This window comes from Theropithecus gelada, chromosome 15, assembly GCF_003255815.1.
Source record: "Theropithecus gelada isolate Dixy chromosome 15, Tgel_1.0, whole genome shotgun sequence".
Classification (NCBI taxonomy): domain Eukaryota; kingdom Metazoa; phylum Chordata; class Mammalia; order Primates; family Cercopithecidae; genus Theropithecus; species Theropithecus gelada.
Window position 1 is genome coordinate 49,523,006 of NC_037683.1, and position 21,814 is coordinate 49,544,819.

Below are 21,814 nucleotides of genomic sequence, written 5' to 3' on the forward strand. Positions count from 1 at the left end.
GGCATTCAGACTCTGGGACTTACACCAGCATTCCCCATGCCCTTCCAGGTTCTTAGGCCATTTGGACTTGAACCAAGTTATACCACCAGCTTTCCTGGGTCTCCCTAAGAGTGGAACCCTGATCCAATACAATTAGTGTTGCTGTAAGAAGAGACATGGGAGAGCCCATTTTCTCTCTCTCCCACCAGGCACAAACCAAAGAAATGCCATGTGAGAACAAGCAAGAAGGTGGCCATCTGTAAGCCAGAAAGAGTGTCCTCACCAGAAAATGAAGTGGCTAGAACTTTGATCTCAGAATTCCAGCCTCCATAACTGTGAGAAAATACATTTCTATTCTTTCAGCCATTCAGTCTATGGTATTACATTATAGCAGCCCAAACAAACTAAGACATGCCCAGAAACGACTACAGGGGTGAAAATGAGCAGATAAACTTCAGGGCACTAAAAACCGATCATCTGCTTTTCCTTACGTACTCACATCATTGCTACTGCTAGTAGGCTACTCTTCCCTCTTGTCTGCTCCCAAACAGGGTAGAGCATAATGGTTCCTAAACATTTCCATTATACCTGTACAATTCTGATAGAGTTGTAAAAATGGGAGAATATGAAGGTTGTTCAGGCTTCCCTAATGACATAGTCTGGGATTCACTCTGCACTAAATGTCCCAAATTCCAGCCACAAACACAGCAAAACTCAAAGTCAACATGTTTTCATTGAAAATAGATTTCATTTCATTCAAATTAGAAATGTGTTCTGCCAAAACCGCCTCCCAACAAAGGTCTCTGCTTGATAAATGAAAAGATAGTAAAAGAAAACTTCACATTTCTTTTTATGTGGATCTATCAAAAGGTACATAATCAAAAAAACTTCAACACCCGATCTGTCCATGAGGAGTCTAGATGATTCACTCTGAAGGAAAAGGGGAGAGAAGAGAGAATCACTGCTCTGATTTGAAGTGTGAAGAGTTTGTATCTATACATGTCAGTTAACACTGGTATAATATAGAAAGGAAAATGACCTTCAAGAGAAAGGTTTCATTGAGCAGAGGGTAAGAGGAACAATAAGAGGGTAGGAGACACCTCCTGAGAAGGTTTGCTTGTGTTCAGCTGAAGATTAATAGGAAATAGTGAAAAATCAACGTCCTGTGATCAGTAACTTTAAAGACAAGCTTGGTTCTTTCTGACACTACTGACATTCCCACCATTCTAGCTTCCAAATTCTGGAAAAAGAGAAGATTAACAAAAATAGAGAATGTAGAAACTTCTGGTTTTGTGCCTGCAGGATTGGCACCAAAACCCTGGTGCTCACTTGCTCCATCTACAAGGCAGCACCCCTCCCAGGGGCAGCCAGGGAGGCCTCTCCACCAGGGCCTGGGCTGGCTGGTGGTGCGACTTCCTCCCTGGGCGCAGCACCAAGTGCAGGTCTCCTACTTGGCCATCTTGCGGATCATGTAGTTGAGGATGCCCCCATTGAGGAAATAAGTGAGCTCCACATCAGTGTCGAACCTCATGACAACCTGGAAAGTCTTTCCAGTATCCAGCTGCGGCACAAAGAAACAGAAGAATCACTGAGGGAGGCGGCGAGACAGCTCTGTTCAGAGGAGATTCTGCCCAGCCTGCCCCTCAGGTGTGGTCCACACGTCAGCAACACCAGCAGCACATGGGGACATGTAAGGGTGCTGGCCCCAGCCCAGACCCACTAAATCAGAAGATGCATTTCAGCAAGATCCCTGGGAGGCTGCTTTGCCCATTAAAGTTTAAGAATCACGCAGACTGCAAATGATTGGAGGGGAGAGGCATCTAAGAACTAGAAATGGCCTCTCAGGGCAGTAGCTATTAATATCCTTGGGGTGATATTTTCTAAACCTCTGGGGGCTCCCTGTGGACGGAATATCCAATCAGCAGAGATTTCATTAAGGTTGTCCCTTAGGCAGCTGGCCCACCTGCTTATCTGAGACACAGACACCGAATCCCCCCTGGGACCTGGTGCTGGGCACTTTATCTTTACCTTGCCTAGGGATCTGTCAGTTTTACTCTTGGGCTAATCAAAGCCTGGTGCCTATGGGCAGGCTTAGGGAGGAGTGAGTATATCTGTTGCTCACATTTTTATAGTGAAATGTTTTAGGGAATGTGAAATGTAACATTCCTGAGCTCCATCATGATCTTCTGCCTCTGGGCTGAGTGAGACCGGGAACAGCGTACAGTAGGGGGTGGGAGGTAAGAATGGAACTGAGGATAACTCTATGAATAAACAGAGAAATTAATAAATCCATAGGCATCATCCATAGAAAAGGTGCTAGTAGGCCTCCTAAGTCTAATGCAGTCCTACTGAGTGATTTTTTTTTTACCTTCCAAACCTCACTAATTTCCTTCTAACAAGACTGGTTACAAACAAGGGGACCCCTTTTGATGGGGCCTGGCATAGAGGCTCCAGCTTACCTTGACCTGAACTTTCATTCGTGGTTTGAGGTTTTCTGGAATAATGATAGTGTATCGTTCCCGCCCTGTGAGCCCCAGGGCATCTGCATTCTCACCAGGGAGATATTCAAGTGGGATCACCCCCATGCCAACCAGGTTACTGCGGTGAATGCGCTCATAGCTCTCGGCCAGGACAGCTTTGATTCCCTGATGAATAAAAGCAGAAGTTTAGACACAGTTCCAATCTTTTCTTCGGATATACAGATTTACAAAAGACTCTGTGAGAGAGCTGGCATGATGGTCGAATAGGAACAGCTCCAGTCTGCAGCTCCCAGTGAGATCAACACAGAAGGCAGGTGATTTCTGCATTTCCAACTGAGGTACCCAGTTCATCTCATTGGGACTGGTTGGACAGTGGGTGCAGCCCACAGAGGGTGACCCCAAGTGGGTTGGGGCGTTGCCTCACCCAGGAAGCACAAAGGGTCAGGAAACTCCCTCTCCTAGCCAAGGGAAGCCATGAGAGGCTGTACCGGGAGGAATGGTGCAGTCCGGCCTGATACTGCACTTTTCCCATGGCCTTTGCAACTGGCAGACCAGGAGATTCCCTCCAGTGCCTGGCTTGGCGGGTCCCACACCGGCAAGGAGCCCAGAAAGCTAAGATCCACTGGCTTGAAATTCTTGCTGCTAGCACAGCAGTCTGAGGTCAACCTGGGATGCTTGAGCTTGGTAGGGGGAGGGGCATTGGACATTGCTGAGGCTTGAGTAGGCAGTTTTACCCTCAGTGTAAACAAAGTCTCAAACTGGGTGGAGCCCACCACAGCTCAGCATGGCCGATGGCAAATCTAGATTCCTCCTCCCTGGGCAGGGCATCTCTGAAAAAAGGCAGCAGCCCCAGCCAGGCACTTATAGACAACACCCCCATCTCCCTGGGACAGAGCACCTAGGGGAAGGGGTGGCTGTGAGCGCAGCCTCAGCACACTTAAATGTCCCTGCCTGACAGCTCTGAAGAGAGTAGCGGTTCTCCCAGCCCAGCATTCGAGCTCTGATAAGGCCAGATTGCCTTCTCAAGTGGGTCCCTGACCGTGTATCCTGACTGGAAGAGCTCTGGCCGGCAGCTGGTGGGTGCCCCTTTGGGATGAAGCTTCCAGAGGAAGGAACAGGCAGCAATTGTTGCTGTTCTGCAGCCTCTGCTGCTGATACCCAGGCAAACAGGGTCTGGAGTGGACCTCTAGCAAACTTCAGCAGACCTGCAGCAGAGGGGTCTGTTAGAGGGAAAACTAACAAACAAAAAGGAATAGCATCAACATCAACAAAAAGGACATCCACTCAGAGACCCCATCCGACAGTCACCAACATCAAAGGCCAAAGGTAAATAAATCCACAAAGATGGGGAGAAACCAGTGCAAAAAGGCTGAACATTCCAAAAACCAGAATGGCTCTTCTCCAAAGGACCACAACTCCTCGCCAGCAAGGGAACAAAACTAGAGAGTGAATGAGATTGACAAATTGACAGAAGTACCCTTCAGAAGGTGGGTACTAATAAACTCCTCCAAGCTAAAGGAGCATGTTCTAACCCAATGCAAGGAAGCCAAGAACCTTGAAAAAAGGTTAGATGAATTGCTAACTAGAATAACCAGTTTAGAGAAGAATATAAATGACCTGATGGAGCTGAAAAACAGCATGAGAACTTTGTGAAGCACATACAAGTATTAATAGCTGAATCGATCAAGAAAATATATCAGAGATTAGAGAAAAAAGAGTGAAAAGAAATGAACAAAGCCTCCAAGAAATATGGGACTATGTGAAAAGACCAAATTATGTTTGACTGGTGTACCTGAAAGTGACAGGGAGAATGAAACCAAGTTGGAAAACATTCTTCAGGATATTATCCAGGAGAACTTCCCCAACCTAGCAAGGCAGGCCAACATTCAAACTCAGGAAATACACAGAACACCACAATGATACTCAACAGGACACATAATTGTCAGATTCACCAAGGTTGAAACAAAGGAAAAAATGTTAAGGGCAGCCAGAGAGAAAGGTCAGGTTACCCACAAAGGGAAGCCCATCAGACTAACAATGGATCTCTCTACAGAAACCCTACAAGTCAGAGGAGAATGGGGGCCAATATTCAACATTCTTAAAGAATTTTCAACCCAGAATTTCATATCCAGCCAAACTAAGCTTCATAAGTGAAGGAGACATAAAATCCTTTACAGACAAGCAAATGCTGAGAGATTTTGTCACCACCAGGCCTGCCTCACAAGAGCTCCTGAAGCAAGCAGTAAACATGGAAAGGAACAACCGATACCAGTCACTGCAAAAACATACCAAATTGTAAAGACCATCAATGCTATGAAGAACCTGCATCAACGGGCAAAATAACCAGCTAACATCATGATGACAGGATCAGATTCACACATAACAATATTAACCTTAAATGTAAATGGGCTAAATGCCCCAATTAAAAGACATAGATTGGCAAAATTGGATAAAGAGTCAAGACCCATCAGTGTGCTGTATTCAGAAGACCCATCTCAAGTGCAAAGACACACATAGACTCCAAATAAAGGGATGGAGGAAGATCTACCAACCAAATGGAAAGCAAAAGAAAGCAGGGGTTGCAATCCTAGTCTCTGATAAAACAGACTTTAAACCAACAAAGATCAAAAGAGACAAGGCCATTACATGATGGTAAAGGGATCAATGTGACAAGAAGAGCTAACTCTCCTAAATATATATGCACCCAATACATAAAGCAAGTTCTCAGAGACCTACAAAGAGACTTAGACTCCCACACAATAATAGTGGGAGACTTTAACACCCCACTGGCAATATTAGATCAACAAGACAGAAAATTAACAAGGATATTCAGGACTTGAACTCACCTCTGGACAAAGCTGACCTAATAGACATCTACAGAACTCTCCACCCCAAATCAACAGAATATACGTTCTTCTCAGCACCACATTGCACTTTTTCTAAAACTGACTACATAATTGGAAGTAAAACACTCCTCAGCATATGCAAAAGAATGGAAATCATAACAAACTGTCTCTCAGACCACAGTGCAATCAAATTAGAACTCAGGATTAAGAAACTCGCTCAAAACCACACAACTACACGGAAACTGAACAACTTGCTCCTGAATGACTGGTAAAAAATGAAATGAAGGCAGAAATAAAGATGTTCTTTGAAACCAATGAGAACAAAGACACAATGTACCAGAATCTCTGGGACACACTTAAAGCAGTGTGTAGAGGGAAATTTATAGCACTAAATGCCCATAAGAGAAAGAGGAAAGTTCTAAAATCAACATCCTAACATCACAGTTAAGAGAACTAGAGATGCAAGAGCAAACAAACTCAAAAGCTAGCAGAAGGCAAGAAATAATTAAGATCAAAGCAGAACTGAAGGAGATAGAGACACTAGAAGCTGTTCAAAAAATTAATCCAGGAGGTGGTTTTTTGAAAAGATCAACAGACTGCTAGCCAGACTAATAAAGAAGAAAAGAGAGAAGAATCAAATAGATGCAATAAAAAATGATAAAGGAAATCTCACCAGTGATCCCACAGAAATACAAAGTACCAGTATAGAGAATACTATAAACACCTCTATGCAAATAAACTAGAAAATCTAGAAGAAATGGATAAATTCCTGGACACATACACCCTCCCAAGACTAAACCAGGAAGAAGTTGAATCCCTGAATAGACCAATAACAAGTTCTGAAATTGAGGCTGTAATAAATAGCCTACCAACCAAAAAAAGCCCAGGACCAGACGGATTCACAGCCAAATTCTACCAGAGGTACAAAGAGGAGCTGGTACCATTCCTTCTGAAACTATTCCTAACAATAACAATAGAAAAAGAGGGACTCCTCCCTAACTCATTTTATGAGGCCAGCATCATCCTGATACCAAAACCTGGCAGACACACAACAAAAAAGAAAATTTCAGGCCAATATCCCTGATGAACATCAATGCAAAAATCCTCAAAATACTGGCAAACCAAATCCAGCAGCACATCAAAAAGCTTATCCACCATGATCAAGTCGGCTTCATCCCGGGAATGCAAGGCTGGTTCAACATACACAATTCAATAAATGTAATCCATCACATAAACAGAACCAAAGACAAAAACCACATGATTATCTCAATAGATAAAGAAAAGGCCTTTGACAAAATTCAATAGCCCTTCATGTTAAAAACTCTCAATAAACCAGGTATTGATGGAACATATCTCAAAATAGTAAGGGCTATTTATGACAAACCACAGTCAATATCATGCTGAATGGGCAAAAACTGGAAGCATTCCCTTTGAAAACTGGCACAAGACAAGGATGCCCTCTCTCACCACTACTATTCAACACAGTATTGGAAGTTCTGGCCAGGGAAATAGGCAAGAGAAAGAAATACAGGGTATTGAAATAGGAATGTCTCTGTTTGCAAATGACATGATTGTATATTTAGAAAACCCCACTGTCTCAGTCCAAAATCTCCTTCAGCTGATAAGCAACTTCAGCAAAGTCTCAGGATACAAAACCAATCTGCAAAAATCACAAGCATTCCTATACACTGATAATAGACAAACAGCCAAATCATGAATGAACTCCCATTCACAACTGCTACAAAGAGAATAAAATACTCAGGAGTACAACTCATAAGGGATGTGAAGGACCTTTTCAAGAACTACAAACCACTGTTCAAGGAAATAAGAGAGGACACAAACAAATGGAAAAACATTCCATGCTCATGGATAGGAAGAATAAATATTGTGAAAATGGCCATACTGCCCAAAGTAATTTACAGATTCAGTGCTATCCACATCAAGCTACCATTGACTTGCTTCACAGAATTGGAAAAAACTACTTTAAATTTCATACGGAACCAAAAAAGGGCCCACGTAGCCAAGACAATCCTAAGCAAAATGAACAAAGCTGGAGGCGTCATGCTTCCTGCTATCTGACTTCAAACTATACTACAAGGCTACAGTAATAAAAACAGCATGTTACTAGTACCAAAACAATTATATAGACCAGTGGAACAGAACAGAGGCCTCTGAAATAACATCACACATCTACAACCATCTGATCTTTGACAAACCTGACAAAAACAAGCAATGGGGAAAGGATTCCCTATTTAATGAATGGTGTTGGAAAAACTGGGTAGCCATATGCAGAAAGCTGAAACTGGATCCCTTCCTTACATGTTATACAAAAATTAACTCAAGATGGATTAAAGACTTAAATGTAAGACCTGAAACCATAAAAATCCTAGAAGAAAACCTAGGCAATATCATTCAGGACATAGGCATGGGCAAAGACTTGTCTAAAACACCAAAACTATGGCAACAAAAGCCAAAATTGACAAATGGGATCTAATTAAAACTAAAGAGCTTCTGCACGGCTAAAGAAACTATCATCAGAGTGAACAGGCAACCTAGAGAATGGGAGGAAATTTTTGCAATCTATCCATCTGACAAAGGGCTAATATCCAGAATCTACAAAGAACTTAAATTTACAAGTAAAAAGCAACCCAATCAAAAAGTGGGCAAAGGATATGAACAGACACTTCTCAAAAGACATTTATGCAGCCAACATACATATGAACAAATGCTCATCCTCACTGGTCATTAGAGAAATCCAAATCAAAACCACAATGAGATACCATCTCATGCCAGTTAGAATGGCGATCATTAAAAAGTCAGGACACAACAGATGCTGGAGAGGGTGGGAAGAAACAAATGTTTTTACACTGTTGGTGGGAGTGTAAATTAGTTCAACCATTGTGGAAGACGGTGTGGTGATTCCTCAAGCATGCAGAACCAGAGATACCATTTGACCCAGCAATCCCATTCCTGGGTATATACCCAAAGGATTATAAATCATTGTACTATAAAGACACATGCACATGTATATTTACTGTGGCACTGTTCCCAATAGCAAAGACGTGGAACCAACCCAAATGCCCATCAAAGATAGACTGGATTAAGAAAATGTGACACATATACACCATGGAATACTATGCAGTCATAAAAAAGGATGAGTTCATGTCCTTTGCAGGGACAGGGATGAAGCTAGAAACCATCATTCTCAGCAAACTAACACAAGAACAGAAAACCAAACACCGCACGTTCTCACCCATAAGTGGGAGTTGAACAATGAGAACCCATGGACACAGGGAGGGGAATGAACATTACACACTGGGGCCTGTTGGCAGGTGGAGGGCTATGGGAGGGACAGCATTAGGAGGATAATGTAGATGACGGGTTGATGGGTGCAGCAAACCACCACAGCACGTGTACATGTATGTAACAAACCTCCACATTCTGCACATGTACCCCAGAACTTAAAGTATAATAATAAAAAGTAAACACAACAATGAAATACAGCATACAAATAAACAAAAATGTTTGCATATATTTTGTAACCTTTGCCTTGCTACCTCTATAATTCTCAATTTACACCATGTTTTTAGTTAATGTCAGAGTAAAAAAAGTCACTACAATCATACTACATTCTATCAATGTATAAGAAATCACTTCCGTTATAAAACGAAGGATGATAAACCTAAAAATCAGTCAGTGTATGCAAATCTGGAAATACTCTGGAGTTCTATTTCTGAAATATTAGTATTAAATACCAAAGAATTGTTTAATTATCTGATAAAAATAATAAAAAAAGCTTTAAGCTTTTTATTTTTTAAGACTTCCAAGTCTAGAATATTGATAATGAGATGATTCATAGACAGTGATGACAGTAACCTTTTACCTTTGTTATATCTTGAAAAGTCACTTGGTTTTATGGACTTTTATAGGCCCTAATTTCCAGCAATTGTATACTATATTTCAGTGAAATCAGATGTCTAATATCACAGGAGAAAAAGATGCTCCAGCCTAATTTTGCCATACATCTTCTAGACTGAAGGTCACAATGATGCATTTTTTTTTTTTTTTTACATTAACTTTGTACTCTAAGGGAATTACATCTTGAATACATCTAGGATGACAGAAAATGGCGTAATTAATCTTCAGTTAGTGGTCCTTATGTTTGCCTCATAACACCGTGTTTTCTTCTATTATATTGCTTTGTAATTGTCTATTTACTGGTCTGTGCCCTACCCCACATTATAAGCTTCTTGAGCTGGTGATTGTTAAAAAAAAACAAACAAAAGACTTTGTAAGTCAGAACTGTTCTCACACGTAAATTATTTGTAAGTACCGATTAATATTTTACATACAATGTTATCCTCTAGTGATAAATAACACAACAGCTAGTCTTCACTGATTGCTCACAACGTAAAGGCACTATGTAAGCACTTAAATAATTCCTCTCATTCCACCCTCCACTAACCCGGGGATGTAGATGCCCTTATTGTCCCCCTTTACCCAGGGAGTCAGTGCTGGAATCTGGTATTTGGACCCTGGAGTCTGACAAGCGATGTAACATGTTTGAGCAAACTTACATTGTATCTGGAATCCACATCGCAAAACAACATAAAATTTTTCCCTTGATTTTTTTCCCACTATTTTAGCTGTATCAGCAGGCACAGAAAGTTCAATCAAAAAAGCAACTTTCAGAACATACCACAGATAAAGTAAACAATTACCTCTTGTGTACTGCTTTTACACTTTCTGCTTCAAAGACCAAATTGCGTTGAATATAGTCTTGATACTAAGCTTAAAGTATGTTTTACTGGGAATCTATAATCGGCAATATACAGCAATAAAGAATGGTACTCCATTAACTAGAACTCCCCATCAGTTTATTATAGTTAATAACTGTCATATAATATTAAAATACCCTAAGAGGTCTCTTGATATCTAGGGCACACTTTTAATTGCCCAACACCAGGGTCACTTTAGGAGCTTGTTGAAAACATAGATACTTGGGTACTATTCCAGATCTGCTGCACTGGAATGTCTTGCAGGGAGCATGGGTGGGAGGGGACTAGTGATTCTTATAATTTTGAGAACCGTGAACTATAGCGCAATGGTTCTCAACCACTGCTGCATACCAGAATTAGCAGGGGAGGCTTTTAAAATCCCAATGTCCAGGCCTTTCTCCTTACCAATTAAACCAGAATCTCTGGAGATGAGATCCAAGCACAGGTATTAAAACAAAATAATAGTCCCATAGTGTTTCCAAACTTGCGAAGCACTGCTACAGGGAGAGGGCAGATTCTTTGGGGCTGTAGATATTTTCTAGGGTTTTAGGGATAGGTGGATGTATTCTGGGGAAGTAGAAAGCTTTCTAAACACACCCTATTCATGTCACTAGCTCTGTGCAAAGGCCATGCTGCTGTGCTTCAGAAGCTGTAAATCATAGCTGTCCACTGCTCTCTGGTAAGTACAGTCCAGCACGGCTGAGTGGCCCAGCCTGGACAGCTACAGAACAGAAGAACGCATGGCTTCCTGGGCAGCCAGAACTCAGCGGTTCTGTAGAAAAGTCTGGACTCCAGAGAACCCCTGGGGGCCAGTTCTCTTATCCTCTATCAGATCTTAGAGTTCCCTACCTGAGTGCTGACTGCTTGGGTCGCATTTTGGCTACCAGCTCCCAACCCACTTCCTAAAATCCTTTTTCTTCTGCAATTATCTGGATCTTTTCAGTAGTTTCCAGAAAAGACAGGCCTTTGACCTACTACTAACTAATCAGAGAACATTTCTATTTTCCTCAGAGCAAAATAACCAATGAAAATAATAGGTGTGATGTTCAAAGACATTTTCAGAAGCCTGGATGTCTGGAGAACTGCCTGCCAGACGGCCACATTTTTTTTACTGTACTTCTAGATATGAACTTAGTGTTTCCTAAGTGCATTAATTTGCGAGCCATAAATGATTTAAATTGACATCAGGTAAGCCATGTTTACCCCACCCTGAAGATTCAGGCTGGGTGGCACAATTCTTTTCTGCTTTTAGGGCAAGCAAATGATCAAGAGGTAAAAGCTCTCTGCTCCCTGCATGGCCACTTCCATGGGGACACCTCAAGAGGCGCAGCCCCGAGATGGCGGAAGGTTCTAAAGAGCTGCCTGGGTATGTGCAGGGTGAGTTTCCCTCTCTCATGGAGAGCCCATAAACAGATATTCATAGGCAGTGAAGAGCAATTGTAAAAAGTGATTCTCCCAATTTTCCAGGAGACTTAGAACGCATTCTTGCCGAAGTAACTACTGAAAAAGTTCAGGCTCCTTTTCTCTTCTGTGAACCTGACAGACAATACAATAGCTCTGGCTTATTCCTGACATCCACCTGGAACAAGGTACTTGAATAAATCTGGGGTCCTCAGCCTCTGAGAATGTTATAAAAGCCATGACACCGCTCCCCAAGAAAGATATCTGTATACACTTCTGTATATGTTTCAGAGATTTCACAGACCCTACCCCAAAACTGTTCTACAGACACACCCCCAAGGTTCATTAATCAATGACAGATCCAGTTCAACTCTGCATGGCCCTTCACCAAGTAAAATAAATCCAGAGGCTCTAAGAAGCAGGCCAGGAATAAACGCTACATGCTTTTTTGAGCTTGCTCTTTCTTGACATCTTCTTGGAAAGTAAAGCAACAGGATTTGTGCCTGGGGACCCTCACAGTTCAGAGGGGAGCTGCCTCCTCGCTGCTTCATACTCACCAGCAGGAAAGGGCCCTTAGCTGCCCAGTCTCGGGAGCTGCCTGCACCATACTCTTTGCCAGCCAGAACGATCAGGGGAAGGCCTGCCTGCTGGTACCGCTCAGCAGCATCAAACACATCAAGCTGAGGAAGAGAAAAGGAAGTTTTACAGATGCAGGAGAGGCAAAGAGTGGACACAAGTCCCCTGAGCCCTGGTGAGGGCGGGGCCAGAAGGGTCTGCAGATGACCAAATCCGTGCAATCAGACATCTGGTCTACAAATTCCCAATTATCTTGATCTTTCTACTTCTACCAAATCTATATCTATATATATCTATATATATCTATATATATCTATATATATCTATATATATATATATATTTTTTTTTTTTTTTTTTTGAGATAGAGTCTCGCTCTATCGTCCAGGCTGGAGTACAGTGGCACGATCTCAGCTCACCGTAACCTCTGCCTCCTGGGTTCAGGTGATTCTCCTGCTTCAGTTTCCCAAGTAGCTGGGATTACAGGCGCACACCACCACACCCGGCTAATTTTTGTATTTTTAGTAGAGGTGGGGTTTCACCATGTTGGCCAGACTGGTCTTGAACTCCTGACCTCAAATGATCCTCCCACCTTGGCTTCCCAAAGTGCTGGGATTACAGGCACTTAAGCCACTGCACCTGGCCTTAAATTTTGTATTCTTAAAAACCATTTTATATTCTTTTGACAGAAATGCCTAATTGTTGTTGGTTTTATAAAAACATTGGAATCCTAAGGCATCAGGGGACAGAAGGAAACTAGATCAGATTTTTTCTTTTCCATTGACTAAACTATTTTAAAACTCAAAAAACAGAATCCGACCTAAACATTAATTTTGACTTGATATCAGAAACTCACTGAGGTCAGTTGTAAAAGGTAGGAAAACACAAAGAAGGTAACATGTTCTGAAATTATATAAAACGCAAACTTTTATTAGTCACCTTTCTTCTTGAAGGTCAAGGGAAGAGATGCTACAAATGCAAATGGAAGCCCAAGTAAATAAAAGGTAGAAAAAGATTAATATTTTAGTACATGAGAAACATCTTACACAAATAGATTTGTTTTCTCATAGGAAATCTGAATATCTCACTGAACTGAGACTTTACAAAGACATGGTATCATCTCTGCTGATTGAGCAGTACCATTATTTTTCCTGGCTATGTAAGTCCTAAGATAAAATTCCTCAAAGGAGAGACAGGAGCTACAGAAAACTCTCAAACAGATTTTCACAAATTCGTATTTTGGTGTACTGATGGAACCTGTGGTTAATTTCACATGGCATTACCTAAATGTGGATAGGATTCTGTATGTCTTCAGCTAGACAGAACTCATAAATATAGAAACTGTCACAGAAATGGTGAAAACCTTCTTCTGTCTAACTGAACTGTCTGGATCCTTTCAAAGACCAGAAAGAAACAACTTATCTGATATTTTCAGAGATTATAGCTTTGGGTATTAAAAATGTGAAAGTGTGTGCTTTAAAAAGTACTGCAAAGTTGACAGTCTCATGGCAAAGCACGTCATGTTACCCAAGATCAGAGGGACTAAGCAGGTCTAGAACTCAGGTCTCCTGACTTTTCTATTAAATGCGCCATGCTGAGAGCCATCGACAGCTTAGAAAGAAACAGCTCCCTGCACTCTTATGCTCATCTAAAGAGAACACAGCATTTAGCTCTTTCTTCTGTCACTGTGCCTGTGTATCTCTACGTATTATGTTTAAACTACTAGTTCTTGATTTCTCCATTTTTAAAAAATTATCTGTCAATTTCCTACTTTGAGGATTTACTTTTCTTAACAATCTCTCCTCTTCCACACATTTCGCTTCTCCCCAACCTCCCGATACAGTTCTTTTGGTAAGTCAGCATTTGGTGTTTGCATGATTATGATGATGTAAATACTATTTACAGCTGAGCCAGGTAATGTACTACGATTTCCTTTTCTTGGTGATTTAAGACATGTTTCACTGGAGTCAGTAATTTTCATTTTTCCTATGTTTTTCCTGTTTCTATGTCCTTACCCATTAATTAAGCCCTGCAGTACAAATCACCTTTAAAGACATTCAAACACATCAGGCAATTTACCATTTTAAAATCTCTGTCATGGAGCTATCATTCCTGGAGCTCTCAGTCCTGTTCCAACTTGGGCTGACTGCTTGCTCTCTGGGCTTGGTGCATTCCTGTTACAGAGGACTCTTCCTTCACCAGCATTCTGGGGATTCCCTTCATCTGGATCCTATGTCTTCCCCTTTGATTTACTCCCTCATTTTGGTGAAACACGTTGCCAAGTAGCTTCCTAAGGAAGGTATTGAGGGCTATTTTTTAAGCTTTTGAATATCTGAATGTGTCATTACTTTAAGTGCACTTGACTGGTGATCTGATGGGCGTAGATTTTAGGATGCAAATCATTTTCCTCAGTCTAAGTTTCTAGCATCAAGAAGTCTGGAACACGTCTTATTTCCTGTTGTTTCATGTAAGCTGTTTTTCTCTGGAAACGTTGAGATTTCTCCTTTTGTTGCTCTTAATTTCACAATGATATAACTTGGAGTGAGTTTTAAAATTATTTAGATGGGACTTCAGTCGGCCTTTTCAATATGGATTCTCAGACCATTCAGTTGGAGAAATTTTACTTGTAGTTTTTCGTTTTGTTTTGAAATAATTTCCTCTCTTGCATTTTTTTGGTTCTCTTTCGAACACTTCTATTTAGGCAGGTGTTAGGGCCTCCTGAGTTCAGTTCTTACATTTTTTTCTCTTATCTTTCTGTTACATATTCTAGGAAATGTTCTCAACCAATCAACTTCTCCTTTGAATTTTCTTTGTAAATTTAAAACATTTTCTTGTCTTCTGATTGTTATTTCATAGCAACAGAAAATGAACTCTTCTCTAAGGATATAATTTTTTTTCTTTGACTTTTTGCACCTCCCCCCTCATGTCCCTGTTCAAGTCTTGGCTCAAATGTCTATTCATCCTTTATTCTGTCTCATTTAAGATGAGGCTCTAGACATCTGACTAGAAGTTCTATGTCAAACAGGGCTTGTAAATGAGTGTGGTACACTGTGACGTTTATTAGGGGTCCCCCAAAGTCTATAACTACAAGTCTTTCCCCTTGGTCTCTCGGGTATTCCATCATTCAACATGTATCTTTTTTCATTTAATATTCTGTAACCTCTGCTATTCATTGAACAAGCATCTGCTGTGCTAGGTCCTGGTTATCAATGCTTATCTCTAAAGAAAGCATTTGTGTTACAAGAATACAATCAGTTACGAGTGAGGCAGTACGTGTGGTGGTAAAGGGCACTGACTTGAGCCAGACTTGCTGGGTTTTAATTTCAGCTTTTCCACTGTGTGACCTAAACGAGTTATACGACTTCTTTATGCTTCAGTTCTCAATTTAAAGCACAGATAATCATGGTACCTACTTCAAGGGGTTGTTATGAGCATTATATAAATCAATATATGCAAAGAGCTTAGGAGAACACCTGGAATGTGGTTAAGTGCCGCAGACATATTAGCTATTATTATTTTAAAATAAGTCGGCAGGGTTATTTCTCAAATAAGTTAAACAGTTTACAGGCAATTTCACAGCACTCACTGGGAAGGGAAGTGACACTAAGGACCTATGACATGCACCAGACTCTATGCTAGGTTTTATATTTCATTCCATTTTAAGCCTCACAGCTTTCTTCCAAGGTAGGTAGTATTTTTACTTCACAGGTGAGAAAAACGAGGCTCGGAGATGGAAATAACTTCAAGGCCCCACAGCTACTATAACACAGAGCTGGGAACAAACAGTCCCTGCTGCAACACACTGACCATGGTGCTCCCATTAGCACCAAAACACACCTCCAAGCGCCTCTCTACTCCTTCTTTTCATGTGGACTAGACGAATTAAATTACATGCCAATAAAGTCATACAATAACACTTCTTGATAAATACCCTTTAATTTAACCCGGTATTTCCCCTTCAAATACTTTAAATGAAATTTCACTCAAAGCTCAATTCCTAAGAAACGAGACTCGGTGAAACCACGGTTTAGAATCTTTAAGCAACAAGAAAAGGTTTGAATTTGTCAGTGATAGATTCTATGCATATAGACACCTGGCAAGGAGGACTGTAGTTAGTCTGAGGTAGGATGGAGCTGTGAAGAAAAACTAAAACCAAAAGACGAGTAACTGTAAATATCCAACCTCCACCAAGGCTGACAAATGCTAGTGTCTGCAGGAAGCGGAAGACAATACTCACGATTTCCCCAGAAGGCAGATGGATAGTCTGTGGTGCCTGCTTGTTCAAAAATCTGTTTAACAAGCGAATGTTGGCAAATGTTCCCCGTGCCATGACGGCGTCATTACCTCGGCGGGAGCCATAGGAGTTAAATTCTCGTGGAGTTAGGCTAAGGAGGCAAGCAAGAAAGGAGCTGGCTTAGTGAAGCAAGCAAAGATTAACCTTAGCTTACACCAAGAAAAGAAAAACAAACAAACAAACAAACAAAACATAGACCTGGCTATTTCTCTAAATCTCCTAAGCATTGTTCTCCATGGCAGAAAAGCTGTCCCCAAAGCTTCAACGGAGAACAGAGAGAGGTGAGAAGGGGTGGTGAGAGGCATAACTCAGTATTCTCCTGGGTTAACTGTCTTTCAAATCTGGTTAGGAAAATAAGAAGGAAATCTTAAAAAGATATTTTATTTGTTAGTAGGGTAGCCTATAAAGCTTCATATAAGATAAAGAGCTAAAATTAAAAATAAGTGAGAAAATGAAAGCAAAGAGAAGAATTACGGTAGGCAAATCAGATGGAGCCACAGATAGGGGGAAACACAACATACATTCCATAAAGTAACCAGAAATAGTTTCAAATTTGTCCCTGAGTTATCAGGAACTCAATGCAAAGGAAAGACACACAACTGGCACCATAACTTACAACTTCCATGAGAGAAAAATCAAAGCAGTGCCAAAGAGGCAGAACAGTTATTTCTGGTCCCCAAACCAGAGGAAATCTTGTCTGTGGGCCCTCAGTGAAAGGAAACTTTGCAGTGTCAGGAAACATACCTTACAATTAACACAGTGATCAGTTCACTGAGCTGTTCCTTAAAATACTAGGGGGTGGATGTGTTAATATGATTTAATTAATGGTTAGATCGAATTTAAGGACTGAGTTTAATGGGCTTCAGGAGCAGGTGAGTATGTCTTGGAATCCCTGAAACTATCCAAAATGTTGTGGGTATGTGCATTTTTCTGGGAAGGCATTAGATTTGCTTTCATTCAATTCTCTGAAGTGTTCATGCCTCAAAAGGGGTCAAAATTCAATAGAAAAAAGGCATTTGGATTCTGTTCCTCAAATTTGCTCTGGCGAATCGCTGAAAGAGCTGATTCAGGAGATGGGGATAGGAACCAGGAATTTTTATCTCACATGATTCTCGTGGAAACTCAGACTGGGGAACCACTGACCTCGAGTAATATTAATCTATGAGATAGTAGTTGATAATACTGGTATACCTATGAATATCGGCACACTACTGAAGAACTGATAAACAGATGAGTAAGCTGCAAATCCTCCAAGCAGTGCTCTGTAAACATTAGGTTTCTCAACCAGGACCTGGCAATGCATGTCAGGTTCTGCCTCTGCCTCAGGTTAAGAGCAGAGCCTTGTACTTTAAAGATCAGCCACCCTGGGGGCAGGGATGACAGCTGGGCCTAATGGATACGCTAGGTCCCTTTCCCCTTCCCCTTGTTGGGATTCACATGTTGATCGTTTCTCCCATGGAAGCTGTTAAGGAGCAAACAGAAAACGCAATTGGTTTTTAAACCCCAGGGTTAAGCCTCAGTGAACACTGAAGAGTCTGATTCTAAAGGGCCAGGTGAAAAGAGAAACGCTGGCCTCATTTACTCCATTACTCCATTTTTGCCTTTAGTCCTTCCTGCCTCACTCATACTTACCCTCTGTTAGTTAAGTAGCGAGCAGCAGGACTGTTTCTTGCAATATTTCCAGCTGGAGAGATGTGGTCAGTTGTTACTGAATCTCCCAAATTTAGCAGCACATAGGCATCCACTATAGATTTAGGGGGCTGAAGATCCAAAGTCTAGCAAAGAATACAATAAGTCAGCATTGGCCCAGGTTTTCTCAAACAAGTTACCAGATCAGTCTCAACGATGGTGGCCCATGGACCTGAACCAGATGACAGTTCCACAGCAATGCACAGAAAATTCTAGTGTTCTAGTTTTTATCAAAGATGCTAAGAAAAGTAAGGTGAATTTACTCAAAACATTCATATCTCAATCTTGAAGAAAAGGTAAAGTACTGGCAATATCCCCTCAAAAGCAACAGTAATGCAGCTGCAAATGACATTCTCTCTCTTCACATCCCTAGAACTCCTCAGATCCTGAGGACAACTGGAATCCTGACTTCTACTGCATCCCCTTCCCACAGTGACCCACCAGGAGGGCATAAACTTCTAGATCATCAGTTTCAGGGACAATGTCCCTGGTTTTTATGGGTATAAGGTTCACTATGGTGGGCAGTGGGGATGTTCTCCTGGAACAGTCCCTCAGACTCTACTAGGTTTAAGTCCAGGTGATCACCAGGGTGCCTGCGTACATCCACGCAGAACCCCTGCATAGAGAAACTGTAGGCCCATGGTAGCCAAATATCCCAGCCTCCCAACACTTTCCCTGCCAATATCTGCTTGGGTTTGCAAAGGTTTTAATAAAATGGGTAGTCAAAGCAAGAGTATGGGGTAATAAAGTAGATATGATTAGGAAAGAAATCCTTCAAAGAATTCATTTTGTTAAAAAATAAAAAGCCATACCAGGTTTTCAAAGAATGGTGGTGATTTGATATATGTAGATTTGGAATTCCAGAAAAACAGCTTATCTGATGGGGTTGCTAAGGCATTCCAGCTTTCATTCACAGTCTTAAAAAAGAAAAGAAAGGCAGATCTAATCACATCCCATTCTAGAGAAAATTTAATATGCAAACACAAAATATACATTCAAGCTAAAAGGTACACTAAAAACCATTTTTATTCTTAATAGCCACACATAAGAGTTCCTTTATACTAATAGTGTGTCACGCTAAGTAACTTAAAAATCCATAGATACTGTGGGCTGGGTGTGGTAGCTCACATCTACTAATCCCAGTACTTAGGGAGGCTGAGGTGGAAGGATGGCTTGAGGCCAGGAGTTCAAGACCAGCCTGGGCAACATGGCAAAACCATGTCTCTACAAAAATTAAAAAAAAAAATTGGGTGTGGTGGCATGCGCCTCTAGTCCGAGCTACTCGAGAGGCTGAGATGGGAGGATTGCTTGAGCTCAGGAATTTGAGGTGGCAGTGAGCTATGATCACACTACTGCACTCCAGCCTGGATGACAAAGTGAGACCTGGTCTCTGAAAAACAAACAACAACATACATATGCACTGTGATAGGTAGCCTCTGGGATGGCAGGAGGGATCCTGCCTCCCGGGATTCACATCCTTTGTTGACCCCCTCCTGTTGAGTGTGGACTGAAGCTAGTGACTACCTCCTAGATTAGGTTACTGAGACCTGCCTTCTGTCTCTCTTGCTCTGATGGAAGCCAGCTACCATGTGAGCTGTGAAGAGACCCTCATAGCAAGTTGCTGAGGGAGGCTTCTAGCGAACAGCCAGTGAGAAATGGAGGACCTCAGTGCAACAGCCCTTGAGGAACTTAATCCTGCCAATAGCCACATGAGTGAGCCTAAGAGGACCCTTCTCCAGAGACTGCAGCCCCAGATGACAACTATTGGAACCCTGTGAAAGTACACAGTGAAGCTGTGCCTGGATTCTTGATGCACAGAAACTGGAAGACAATATATGTTTGTTGTTTCAACTCTATATTTTGGGGTAATTTGTCGCATAGCAATAGATAACTAATGCATATGCTTATCAATAACTTATGAAATCATAATAATCTAGATTGTACCAAAGGGGAAATTACTCTCTGAGTGTTTTGGGAAGTGGCCTTCCAGGTCACACAGACACTGGGTAGCAAATGACAGCTGCTATGCATTAAAATTGGTTTGAATTCTGTCCACAGGTCCATTAACTCGGCCTTTGGAGGAATGCATTTAGCACAATGCCTGCCAAGCTCCCTAACACCATCTCCCACGGAGCACCTTGTGGAGGATGCAGTGTGTGAACATCACACCCACATCACCCTTTCCCACAGACAGTTCTACTCTCATTTAAACCACCAGCCGCAGTCAGAAGCCCTTGGGTCAGCTGAATGCAGAAGGCGGGGAAAGGAATAATATCCAAGAGTCTCAGAATATAATGCTGAGCCCCATACATTGCCTCCTATTTGTAAAATGTACGGAAAGTTTGATTTTAGTAGCTTGGTACTTATTGAGTGGCCTTAATTTTTTTTAAGTGTGCAAAAATGCATTCTGAGAGGTGCATTCAACCAATGGACTCCACTTAGTGACACAATATAGTGACCACCAGGGGTCCTCGCCACAGCTGACACACACCCCAGGGTGTCCGAGACAGGGGTGGGGTTTTGGAGAGCTGAACCTGAGGCCTTTCTTCTCTAGGCTGTCACTGACTTGTCCAAATCCGGGAACATTTAGGGGAGGTGGGGTTTGTAAAAATGCGAGTCACAGAAGAAAAATGACGGAGAACCCCCTCCCCAGTTATCTGAAGAAATAAATGTTACTTTATATAGTTGATACTCCCATTAGCCTTGAGGTCTGCAGACAGGACACAAAGGGAGCAGCTTTTCCTCAGATCCTCGGGGTGGGGAGGGCAGTGTAGGACCTCACCTCTATTTTCTGATAGACTTCCTTAAACATCCCCGGGATGACATACTGACGCTCCACTGCCTGGATCTCATCTCTAGTCGGCCAGATATCTTTCAGAAATACCTTCTGTCCCTTTGCATTTACTCCTGGGGAAAAATTGTTTATTAATGAGAAAACTTTCTAATATGCAATTTTCATGATTATACAGAGTCAAGCCTCATTCTCCTTGGTAGTTATGTTCTATAAAGCCTGTGTGAATGCTGAATGACTGGATACTGAATCATTGCCACTGGACGAAATACAGGATTAGGTTCCTGGGAGCCTCTGGTCACCAATCAATACATAACCTTGCTTCATGTGAGGTTTATTATTCTCCTTATTCACCTTATTTAATAGAAACTGTTGACTCACTGACATTGAACTTCCAGCCAAAAGCACTATAACTCTTCTGAATGAAGCCTATCTAAACACAATGCACATCACAGTCGGCTTGTGCTTAAGAACGCCAGACAGCACTTCAGGGCTACGCTCAACGACCATTTTGAACAGCGAAATCACCACAAAAAGCACAAAAATGCAAAAAGCACGGCATTAAGTAGACCGAGCAAAGGATCCTTATATATCACATGAGAGCTGAAACAAGAAGTCACAGTGATGCCTTATCTGATCTCAGCATAGAACATGTGTGTTGAGTGATATAAAGTTTTCACCCCTTTGTGCTGATCTGTGAATGACTGTGAACATACTACAAGTATTGATTTGGGGGTTAAAATACATTTTAGTGACTAGGCAAATCTGCAAGTATAGAACTCACAAATAATGAGGATCAACTGTACGTCTAAAGTTACGATTTCAGGGACATTGTTTTCATATTATCTATTTGGCTTAGAATAGATTGAGGCAGTCAGAGCAAGCAAGCTGATCTGAGGAAAGGAGATATTGTATCATTTCTTTGGAATTCTGAGAAGTTGAAATATCTGCAGTATGTTTCTACAGAGTATATATTAAAACA

General features: G+C 41.5%; 1 protein-coding gene across 4 annotated transcripts in view; it reads right to left on the reverse strand.

Moving 5' to 3' along the window:
* Positions 1 to 707: 707 nt before the first annotated feature.
* The window catches only part of ACO1 (aconitase 1), a 68,382-nt gene continuing 47,275 nt past the window's right edge, over positions 708 to 21,814 (reverse strand). For 3 of the 4 annotated variants that reach the window (XM_025359388.1, XM_025359390.1, XM_025359389.1), the window contains 7 exons: positions 20,824 to 20,948; positions 18,854 to 18,958; positions 17,985 to 18,127; positions 16,296 to 16,443; positions 12,042 to 12,164; positions 2,439 to 2,624; positions 708 to 1,540 (listed from right to left, as the gene is read on the reverse strand). In XM_025359388.1, the coding sequence (XP_025215173.1) occupies positions 1,427 to 1,540; positions 2,439 to 2,624; positions 12,042 to 12,164; positions 16,296 to 16,443; positions 17,985 to 18,127; positions 18,854 to 18,958; positions 20,824 to 20,948 (944 nt within the window). In that variant the 3' untranslated portion in view covers positions 708 to 1,426. Of the gene's footprint in view, positions 1,541 to 2,438; positions 2,625 to 12,041; positions 12,165 to 16,295; positions 16,444 to 16,527; positions 16,694 to 17,984; positions 18,128 to 18,853; positions 18,959 to 20,823; positions 20,949 to 21,814 lie in introns of those variants that run through there. The other variant, XM_025359391.1, reaches the window with a different exon arrangement.